This window comes from Hypanus sabinus, chromosome 14, assembly GCF_030144855.1.
Source record: "Hypanus sabinus isolate sHypSab1 chromosome 14, sHypSab1.hap1, whole genome shotgun sequence".
In the NCBI taxonomy this organism is placed as follows: Eukaryota; Metazoa; Chordata; class Chondrichthyes; order Myliobatiformes; family Dasyatidae; genus Hypanus; species Hypanus sabinus.
The window spans coordinates 71667665-71679999 of NC_082719.1; the positions used below are offsets into that span (position 1 = coordinate 71667665).

Consider the following 12335-nt stretch of genomic DNA (forward strand, 5'->3'; position numbering starts at 1 on the left):
TAAATGCGACTTACCTACAAGGGAAAGAACAACGACTAGAAAATCAAAGATATTCCATGCCTGAGTGAAGTAGTATTGTCGTTGGCCCAAAAGTTTTAAAATTGCTTCAACGGTAAACAGAGCGGCAAATATTACGTTGAACCGATTTAATACTAAAGCAAACATTTTTGATTGGCCATAATGATCACATGCCATCACCAGCACATTCAATGTAATCAAAGCAATAGTGAATGGTTCAAACCATTTGTTGCTCACAAGTTTGTAGAACTTGTAAAGTATTATATTCTAGGGAAAAGAAATGAATAATTAGTAACTAAGTATTGCATTAATTTCTGTTATATACTTAAAACAAGTTGATTTTGCAATCATTTCATGCTGATTGATATTCCACTAATACAAAAATATTACATATAAAACCCTGCAACAGTATGATGTCCACTGTAAAGTAAAGCAAATTTTCTGACAGAGAAAGCAATGCTCTCCTCTCAATATGCAATTGACTTGAGCAAATATGAAATTGTGATGGTTGTATGGGAATTGCATGTTCAGATCTCCTTATGTGATTTTTGGGACTAATCATCACTATTGTGAGCTTTAGTAGTGATACATACTCCTAGTTGTCTGAACTACCTGCCAACAATAACCAACCCTTACTCTAAAATGGGAAATCATTTGGAGTTGCAAATATTATGGAAATCATACCTTAGATGAGGGAATACTATGGCAAATAGTAGACAAAGGAGAAGAACCACAGCTAGAAAAGGAGATGGAGAGATGTTCATTACTGATAGAGAAAAAGGAAGCCCCCGTTCATCAGCAGAAGAAGTTCCAGAAGAAGGAGTGAATTGCAGATCAAACTCCGGAGAAATGTATCTATATATGGGAAAACATTTATAGAGCAGTTCAGCACAGTACAGGGCCCTTGGCCCATCATTTACCCCATAACCTTTATCCTACTCCAAGATTAATGTAATTCTTCCTTCCCACATACTCTTCAGTTTACTTCTGTTCATGTGTCTGTACAGTAAAAAAGTCTTTTAAATGTTCCTCATGTATCACCAATCTTGGCAGCCCATTCCATGCACCTACTAATCTCTGTGTAAAGATAGCCATCTCTGACATTCCCCCTATACTTTCCTCCATACACCTAAAGATTATATCTAAATGTTATGCCAACTTGTATTAGCCATTTCAACTCTGGGAAGAAAAGATTCTGGCTGCCATTTGATCAGTGCCTCTTATAATCTTGTACACCTCTATCAAGTCAACTCTCATCTTCCTGCTCTTCAAAAAGAAAAGCCCTAGCTCAAGCTATCCTCATAAGACATGCTTTGTAATCCAACCTTCATCCTGGTAAATCCCCTCTGCAACCCCTCTAAAACTATCACATCCTCCCTGTTCTATAATGAAGTGACCATAACTGAACACAATGCTCCAAGAGTAGTCTAACTAGAGTTTTATAGAACTGCAACATTACTTTATAGCTGTTGAACTCAGTCCATGACTAATGAAGATCACCACATCATATATCTTCTTAACCATCCTATCAACTTGTACTGCAACTTTGAAATATCTTTAGATAGGATCCCAAGATCCCACTGTTCTTCTGTTAAGAAACTTGCTATTAACCTTGTATTCTGTAGTTTGACCTAAAATGAATCACTTCAAACTTGTCCAGAATTGAATTCCATCTGCCACATCCAGACCAGCACTGCGTCTTATCAATATCCCAATGTAACCTACAATATCCACATCAATTAAAGTTCAAAGTAAAATTTATTATCGAGTACATACATGCCACACATACAACCCTGAGATTCTTCTTTCTGCGTGCATACTCAGCAAATCTATAGAATAGTAACTGTACACAAGATCAATGAAAGAGCAAGAGCATAGAAGGCAACAAACTGTTAAAATACAACTATAAATAAATAAATAGCAATAAATAATGAGAGCATGAAATAACAAAAAAAAAGAGTCCTTAAAGTGAGATCATTGGCTGTGGGAACATCTTCTTTTGTCCAAGAGTCTGATGGCTGAGGGGTAGTAATTGTTCTTGAACCTGGTGGTGTGAGTCCTGAGGCACTTGTATCTTCTGCCTGATGGTGGAAGCAAGAAAGGAGCATGGCTTGGGTGGTGAGGATCTTTGATATTGATACTGCTTTCCTACAATAGCATTTCATGTAGATGCACTCAATAGCAGGATTCCCAGAACAGATCTCTGCAGAACACCACTAGTCACATACTTCCAGATAGAATATCCTCTATCTATTATCACCCTCTGCCTTCCATGGGCAAGCCAACTCCAAATCCACACAGACATGTTTCCCTGGATCCTGACTTTATGAATTGGTCTATCATAAGGAAATTTGTCAAATGTCTTACTAAAATCCATGAATACCATATTCATTTCTCTGCCTTCACCAATTTGCATTGTCACTTCTTCAAGAATTAGAACATAGAACATAGAACACTACAGCACAGTACAGACCAATTGACCCATGATATTATGCCAATCTTTTAACCTACTCTAAAATCAATCTAATTGAATCAGGCCCACGAGGCACAGTTTGCCCCTCACAATGCTATGTTGAGTATCCCTGAATGGATTATGCTTCTTCAAGGATCCTCTGCAATAATTTTCCCACCACTGATGTAAAACTCACTGGTCTATAATTCCCAGGGTTATCCCTTTTACCTTTCTTGAACAAAGGAATAACATTGTTCACCCTCCAGTCCTCTGGTACTATCTAAGTGACCAGTAAGGATGCAAAGAAATCATTGCTATTGGCACAGAAGTTTCAGTGTACCCTCTGCTTAACCTTGACATGTTCCAGCATAACCGCCTCTTCTACGCTGACCTCACATTTGTCAAGGTGACTTTCACTGGTGAATACTTATGCACAGTATTTATTAAGGACCTTTTCTATCTCCTCCGATTCAGGCATGTTTTATCCCTGATCAGCCTACCCTCACTCTAGTCATCCTTATGTTCTTCGTGGATGCATAGAACACCTTGGGCACTTTTTAATTCTACTTTACCAAAGCCTTTTCATCTGCCTTTCTACCGCAGCTCTCCTAAGTTCATTCATAAGTTTCTCCCTGGCTACCTTGTAATTTTTATAAGCTCTCTCTGATCCTTGCTTCCTAAACCTTAAATATGCTTCTATATTGATCTAATCATCATGGCCAAAGATCATCACCAAAGGCACAGGAATCTTTTTCCTTGCTTCCCATAGTAATCTGGGTTATGTCCTGTCCGGGCCTGGGGACTTATCTGCCCTAATGTTTTTCAAAAGTTTCAGTACATCTTTTTCCTTAGCATCACTTCCCAGCATATCAGCCTGGTCTACGCTGACCTCACATTTGTCAAGGTCTCTCTCACTGGTGAATACTTAAGCAAAGTATTGGAGAATTGGTACAACTCCATTTCCCTTCTGCAAAATCTTTATACAATTTTATTATGTAATAACCTCATTACTCACTTAACCTCAATCTGTCTGGAGTAGGATTTGGGAATAGCACTTGTTTGTTCCACTACATCCCCACGCTTACCACCTGCTGCTTACAATATGTTTCACAGCTTACATATACTGCCAGCTGTTCAACTACAGCATTGTTACACACACACACACACACACAGGCCAAGGGTGGACAGAATTGCCAACAACAGTAGCAGACTGACAGGCCATACATGTTGGTATCAGCTCACTCACCCAGATAAGAGAACTCTCACTGTTATTGCAGTTGAAGCTGAAACTGCTGGAGAAGCAAGGACCACAGAAATGATTTATGACATATCCTCCATCAAACATTCCACATCTCCTTACTCCTGCTGTCTCTTTGGACTTAAGGGAAGCCTAGACTGTATACTTACACCTTCTCTACCCTATCACTCTGGCCTTGTGCTTTTTGGTTCATTTAGGATCATTAAGAAATTTACTCTGGCCCAGCAGAGTTGGCCAAATATTGAGTAGGAATGAAGGAGACATTCTTCCATTTGAAGTGGGGAGCTGGAAGGTGATGGGTGGAGGTGCTGAAGGCTGAAGAAGGTGAATCTGATAGGAGAGCACCATATCGCCTACCATCTCTTCCCCCAACATTTTTATGCTAGCTCCCTTTCTTCCCAGTCCTGATGAAAGGGCTCAACCTAAAACATCAACTGTTTGTTCCCCTCCACAGATGCTGCCCGACTTACTGAGTTCCTTTAGTATTTTGTGTGAATGTTGCTCAAGATTTTCACTGTCTGCAGAATCTCATGTGTTTGCGACTCTGCCATTTGGTCTCATGTTTGGAGAAGCAAAATGAGACATAAGTGAGCTGTGCATTTGATGCTAGATTCTGAAGGATTATTACCAAGCATATATGGGCCTCAGGAAAGCCAGGTGAAACACTGTGAAGAGGGTTTTCCTCTCTACAGGGGAGAGCTGTTGGAATGTCCAGGTCCAACCTCACACAGGCTTTGCTCAGAGCTGGAGACCACCTTTCCAGCACAGAAATTCTGGCCAGACCTATGTCTTTACTGGAGGATCCAATCACCTTGTAGGTCTGAAAGCTGATGTCTTTCCTTACACTAAAGCAAAATCATTTAAAGCCTGCATGCCACTGTTGGAAGCTCACATGACTGCCATCATGGAATCAGGTACGAGTACTGGACTGGGATTAGCGCAAGACATGACGTCCTCTGACAGGTTACTAAAATCAGTGACGTAGCACATCAGGGGAGTGCGAGTAGTTTGGGAACCTTGGAGCTGGTAGACCCTTTCAGCATAACAGAATGCATCCTGCATCCCAGCCTGCAGCTTGATCAGCGTCCTTGCTGTCGCTTATTCCTACCAGTCTGCCTTTATTACCTGCAGTCATGTGCCACTTTTACTTGTAAGAGGCAAGATAGGAAATTAGTCTGCATGATTTGGTTGGTGTGCCTTCCTTTGCTGAAAACTAATCAGCCTGTGGAAGCTGTGGTATCAGTATTAGAGTTCTGTTACCATGGCAGTCTGTGCCAGGACATTTCTGAGACCTATTTTATATAAGGGCAGGGAGATTAAGTTGCCTTCACTGACATCTTGCATGTGACCCCACTTAACTTCTCCCTACACTGGATCCAAGCACTTAGGGTTGGACTCCTGCTGGTCAGTTGCTCTGCAGCTTTCTCTTAGACAATAGCGTGCCCAGAGAACTTCCTTCCCTGGGAGAGAAGAGAGCACATTTCATCTACAAGCACTGGCAGCTCAGAAATGGGGAATCACTTTCTTCTATTGACAATCATCACTTTGAAAGACATGTCATCTGTTGAGTAATGTCCAAAGAGACCCATTCCTCCAAGGGGAATTTTAGATTTTTGCTGATATCTATGACTAAGGAGTATAGTTCTAAGAACAGCAATAGTAATATTATCACTAGCTTGTTTGAGTTTTTTGGAAAATAACTGACATTATTAGGGTTTCTTAAATGTAATTCTGAGTGCCCTTTAGTTTGTGAGGCCATTGTTTGCGTAGAGGAAGCAATCTCGTTGGTGGTTTTGTTGTCATGTATATTAATGACGGAAATCCTTATCTGAAGAACATTAATAGACTCAAAGGTGTGACAATCTGCTAGTCTTATGGTCACTATTATTGAATTTGCAGAGGTATTTAATGACTTGAATTTAAATTCTCCTCCTGCTGTTGAGTCCTTTGATTCATTGCCAAGTCTCTGACTATCAGCCCATTAACTTAACAACTATGCTACCACACCTCTCCAAGTATGCAAAACATCATACACGAGTCTTTTGTATGACCTTTGTAGGCTCAAACAGGTGCCAGTCATATGTAGGTTGCAAGCCATGGACATATGTTCTAATACAATTAAATTTTCCCTTATGAAGTATGTATTTGATCATTTTTATTTACTACAGAATCTACACTTGCCTAATTTAAACGTTTGACAATATATCACAATCCTTGGTTCAGACACTGAATGTTATTGATTTTATCCCCAATTAAGTTAATGAATGCACATACTCATTTGACTTTACAGTACTGCACTCAGATGCTCTCTTTCAAACGAAAGATATAGGAGCAGAATTAGGCCATTCAACCCATTAAGTCTTCACCACCATTTTATCATGGTTGATTTATTAATCCCTCTCAATCCCATTCCCCTGCCTGCCTTCTCCCTGTAACCTTTAACACCCTTACTAAACAAGAACCTATCAACCGTGGCTTTAAATATGCCCAATGACTTGGTCTCCATGGCTGCCTGTGGCAAAGAATTCCACAGATTCATTATCCTCTGACTAAAGAAATTTATCCTCATCTTTGTTCTAAAGGGACATCCTTTTATACTGAGAATGTCACCCATGCTCTTAGACTCTTCCACTATTGGAAACATTTTCTCCACATCCACTCATTTCAGGCCTTTCGATATTCGGTAGTAAGAGACAGAACCAAAGCTCTGGCGAATATTTGAACCTTGATAGACTACCGGAATATGCATGCATATCTAAGTTATTTTCCTATGAATACTATGGAATTTTGTTTCATTATTTTTAAAATTGCTGGTTAATAATTTTTGATTCCAAAACACTGCAATCGATAGTCAGGCTAAGGACGTAAGTCTATGCACAACTTTTCTTATGCTTTATCTTCAAAGACTGATGCATCTTCAGCCTAAGCTGAAGTTTTTTTAATGGGTGGTTAAATCTTACATAACGTTTTAGAATGAGTCTGTGTGCATGTACCGGTAAGGCATGTTTTCCCTGGTGGCTCAATGCAATAAAGGAGTGTGTTATGCCCTTAACGCACGGGTCAAATAGATTCCAAACAACTGATTGATTAGAAACTCAGTGATGGAATTAAGGCAAAAAATGATCAAAAACTATTAAATTTAGAAAGTAATTATGGCAGAAGCTTTGTTAATGTCCTCATAGGAAACAAGAATGTACAGTAGTGGTATATTTTTATTTACGCAGAATACTGTTCCTTCTTTATTCTGTACAGAATAGTGAGTTAAGCCTTGGTGTAGCATGCTTTTTTTTTCATTTTATCTGTTAATGATGAAGTGAGTCATGGCATGGCATATAAGACATTTCAATAGCCATTAAACCGCAGTAAAAATTCTCTTTAGAATTGGCTGACAGCTACTATTGTTCACTAGATACTGAACAAGTATTAGCATACAGTCTAATGCCTCACAACCAGATGAACTCAACACTTGCTATGCCCACTTTGAAAGGGAGAACACAACTACAGCTGTGAAGATCTCTGTGGCACCTGATAACGCAGTGATTTCTGTCTCAGAGGCCAATGTTAGGCTGTCTTTAAAGAGGAAGAACACTTGCAAGGTGGAAAGCCCGATGGAGTACCTGATAAGGCTCTGAAAACTTCTGCCAACCATCTAGCGGGAGTATACAAGGATATTTTCAACCTCTCACTGCTACAGGCAGAAGTTGCCACTAGCTTCAAAAAGGCAACAATTATACCAGTGCCTAAGAAGAATAATGTAAGCTGCCTTAATGATCTACAGTGATGAAATGCTTTGAGAGGTTGGTCATGACTAGACTAAACACCTGCCTCAGCAAGAACCTGGACCCATTGTAATTTGCCTATCACCACAATAGGTCAACGGCAGATGCAATTTCAATGGCTCTTCACATGGCTTTAGACCACCTGGACAACACAAACACCTACGTCAGGATGCCGTTCACTGACTATAGCTCAGCATTTAGTACAATCATTCCCACAATCCTAATTGAGAAGTTACAGAATCTGGGTCTCTGTACCTCCCTCTGCAATTGGATCTTCAATTTCCTAACTGAAAGATCACAATCTGTGAGAATTGGTGATAACATTACCTCCTTGCTGACGATCAACAATGATGCACCTCAAGGGCGTGTGCTTAGCCCACTTCTCTATTCTCTCTATACCCATGACCGTGTGACTAGGTATAGCTCAAGTACCATCTGTAAATTTGCTGATGATACAACCATTGATGGTAGAATTTCAGAGGTGACAAGAGGGCGTACAGGAGTGAGATATGTCAGATCAGGGGAAGGATGTCTGAATACGAAGATGGGGGGATGGGAAGGAGGACAATCTAGAATGTGATAAGTGAAGCCAGGTGCATGGGAGAGGAGAGATGTAGTAAGAAGCTGGGAGGTGATAGGTGTCAAAGATAAAGGCTGGCAAAGAAGGAATCTTACAAGAAAGGAGAGTAGATCATGGGAGAAAGGGAAGGATGAGGGGCATTAGGGGAAGTGATAGGCATATGAGGAGAGTTCAGGATTTCTGCATGTCCTTAAGAAAAGTATGATTGCTAGAACATTGTTGGTAATTCAATCCCACCATATTGAGAATAGTCTAAAGTGTCATATTATTTGAACCAAATGATTTAAGTTGCATCAATTGGGTCTTTCTCTCTTTTTCAACTGTGATTATACTCTCATTATCTGTGATAATCAAGAGTAAGATATAAACTTTATTTTAAGAAATATCTTCAAGTGAAGCATGAAAAAATGTTCTATCAATTCTACAGAGATCAGGATTGAACCTTATCCCTTATTCTGTCCACACTCTCTCTAGCCTTCTCTGACCCACTCCTCTGGAAACTTTCTCAAACAGTAATAATGAAGTTAATAATGTAAAACTGGCAATTCCTATCAAATTGTTTGTATGTAGATATGAAACCAAATTTTGCTTAATTATACCAGTGAAGTCCAGATAGTTTCCACCCATGTTTAACATTTTGTTTCATGCTGCTTTTGTAAAATTGGGCCCAGATCAACTGCATATGTTCGAAGCAATGAGTCATCAGATGATGGCTGGACCAAAGACTGAGGAATTCCAAGTGCAAAGTCTTTCTGCACATGAAGATTGCAAGAAAGATTTTGCCATCTGTTGAGTAATTTCTAGCACTATTTACAATTCCATAGCCTCTTTCCTCTAGGCTGCATGTCAGATTTTTTTTTATTGATAACCTGGAATAAAGGAATGCATATTAGAGCTAGGACCATCAATATAATGTTATCACTAGCATATTCATTTGATTTTTTTGGAAAAACACTTGCAATATTAGTGCACAGTTCCAAATGTCCTTCAGTTTGCAAGGCCATCCAGCATGAATGAGTATTGATTTTCCCCTAGTAAGATATTAAAAGCTGAGGTATGCATGCCATTCTGCATGCCTAGCACAACAAAATAATTTGCTGGGAAAGAAATAAACCCTCACAATGCTTAGCTTTTTTCACAACTTTCTCTATTAGGGATGCAGCTGATAATAGTCTACAGTAGGATTTAGCCACCAAGTGAGAGGCAATGAATACTTCCACCAAATAAAGGACCAAGTGCCTTGCTGTGACCTTCGATAATGTCCTCAGTTCTAAGCCCCAGCATCTACTGGTCACCATGTGCAATAGTTTGGTTTTAATGAGGGCACATCAGAGACTGCAGCACTGAACTGGTTCCATGGCTCTGGACTCACTTCCAGAGACTCTGTGGTTCATGTTCTTTGCTGCATTGGTTTACTTTATTTTATATTTTTGCATGATGTGTTTATTTTTTCTCACATTGAGTATTTGATGGTTTTTATTGTGTTGGCTTTTTTAGTGGGCTCCATTGTGTTTCTTTGCTTTGTGGCTGTCTGTAATAAGATGAATCTCCAAGCAGTATATGGTATACATACTTTGATAATAAGTGTACTTTGAGACTGGGTAACTTGTGGCATATGAATCATCAAACGAATTAAGAATGTTGTGAAACATTTATCATACACCTGGAGCAATATTCAGGAACCCTGTCAGCATTTACGTCAAAAACGATTGCAGAAACTGGAATCTGGAGCAACAAGCAATCTGCTGGAGGAAAGGATCTGTTCACATTCTGCATTGAAACAATGTACCAGGGCCTGGCCTAATCTGCATCCTGTTGAAGAGTTTTGACCCTTAAAATGTTGACAGTTCTTTTCCTCCCATAGATGCTGCTCAATCTGCCATGTGCCTCCAGCAGATGGGTTGTCCTAGATCAAAGTAGTCTGTTGACATTATGAGTCATGATTTCTACTCACAGAAAATTGTAATTGCTATATGATGCTTTGTATGGAATGCTCTGTAATAACCCAGCGACAAAGAAAGACTGCCATGTGAATAATATTGCTACCATCAACTTGACCAAAAATACAGGGAAGATACTAAATGAGGTGAGGCAGACAGAGAAGCTGAGGGGTTTAGGGAATTATTTTCAGAATTCATCATCTGGCTCTTAAGATCACACTTGAATTTTTTTTTCAAAGGTTCTTTCCAGTTTCAGATTAAATTCAAATAACTGGCTTCTTTGTAAATAAACATCAGGATATGTTGCCTGGCTTTTGGTGAGAAAATCTGTTCTTCTCAGGGCATCACTATATTCTGCAATTCCGCTAACCTTTGATTTTATTCCCTTTTATCGATAATTATTAAAGCAAATGGTATAAGTCTTAGCAGCATGTAAAGACAGAGATAATCTGGGGTATCTTTGAAAATAGTAGGACATATTGAAAAGTCTGGCAGTAAAGATGGAATCTTGGCTGTATTAAAAAGGCACTGATTACAAAGATGAGGAGATTATGTTACATTTTTGGCCCCATTTGGATTACTGTACTTAACTTTGTACAGTCATTTGTGGCCTGGAAGGTACCACATGAAGAGATTGTGAGGCAGATGAAGGAACAAATGTTAAAGTGGAACTAGATGGACATTTCAGATGAAAAATATTGCAGGACAATAAGAAATGCATAAGAGTGTGATTAATTGAATTGTAAAGGCTCCTAATTGACTATCAAAGAGGCAACCTGGATACAATGTCCATCCACTGTGCTGTATCATTTCAAGGAGAAGTAAGGATTGAAAGCGCAAGTTGCTGGAGTAGGAGAAATCAAATTTTGTGTGGTTTATCAGCTGGAATTGAATATAAAGATAGAAACATTGAACAAATACATGACCATTTTGTTTTGAATCTAATGGGAGATCTGAAGCCAATAAGGAACAGTCTCAACAGGTGTATCAGGCAAGCAGGATGGAGGACAGGATGTGAAAATTGCAGATCTAGCTGAATTAATATTAGCTGTTTGGAAGATGGAGGTCTAATCAGCACAATTTTGGCAGAGTCAACTCTAAAGATTGCAAAAAGCAGGGCTGATAATTTCAGCAGCAAAATGACATATACTGTATAGTTATGGGCTTGGATGATTTACTGGAAGTGAAAGTTATATGTGATGCATTGGACATGGCAGCATATGATAAAAATGTAAGCAGTTTGAAAAAGTTGGGATAAACTTTGGCTCTAAGGTGCTTGAATTTGAGGACAAGGGTGTGCTGTTTCTGTTCTAAGATGATGGACATTTTGAAGTTAACTTCTCTAGGTTTAGTTAGTTTACTTCATGTGGTTTCACACACTTGATATTCAAGTTGTGGAACTTTGCACAGCTGATATAAGCTGGAAGTATCCAACAGCTGATTATTTCCAGATGATAAGCACAGTACGTTCAATCCTTTTAATCAACAATGTGCCCCAGTTCTGATGATGAACAGTACAGAAGGTCAAAACCTAAAACTGCAGATCCTTGAAATCTGAAATAAAAGCAGAAATTGCTGGAAATAGTCCATAGATCTAGCCGTATTGGAAACAGAACTAACAGTTCAGATTGAGGACCTTTCATAAGAACTGGTGATAACTAGAAATCAAACATGTATTAAGTTGCGGAGATGTGGGTGGGTTGAAAAAAAACAAAGAGTAACATTTATGATATATTGGAGAACAAGGGAAACTGTGATGCAAATGTTGGTGTGGCTGGCTAAGAAAGGATGGTGAGCACTTGTTACTTGTAGATGATCTGTTTGGGAAGAAGATGAATGAGGATAGAGGAGACAAAGAAGAAAGTGCTGAAACTGTGAAATCTTGTACATTGTTGTTGCTCGAAGTCTGAAATTAAAGAGATTCTGGAAATCTCCAGCTGCTTTGACAGCATCTGTTTTTGTTTCTTTTTGGCAGACAATCTGAGGAAAGAGTAAAATTAAGTCAATATTACAGACTCATAGCCTTTTACGTTACAGGGTGATTGGCCAAATCAATATTTTTCCACAGGTATTGCTTGCTCTAACCTATCTCCATCTATAGAGGAAACACTCTGTTCATTAATCAACCCCCAGAATTGTCATCAAACCTATTGACAAAGATGACACTGTTATTGTTCTGCAAAGTGAACTCTGACTCACCTCCTCATATTCCCTTACATTTAATTGGAATAAAGGAGTTAATTATTATCCACTGAGAAACTATGATTGCATCAGATAGATATCTACACCCTATCAATTAATTTTAAAT

At 39.1% G+C, this 12335-nt stretch overlaps 1 protein-coding gene across 1 annotated transcript in view; it reads right to left on the bottom strand.

Annotated features, from left to right (window-relative positions):
- Positions 1-12335, bottom strand: part of LOC132404505 (sodium channel protein type 4 subunit alpha A-like) — a 161428-nt gene that overhangs the window by 4882 nt on the left and 144211 nt on the right. The window contains exon 16 of the mRNA XM_059988659.1: positions 15-285. Within this exon, the coding sequence (XP_059844642.1) occupies positions 15-285 (271 nt within the window). The remainder of the gene's footprint in view (positions 1-14; positions 286-12335) is intronic.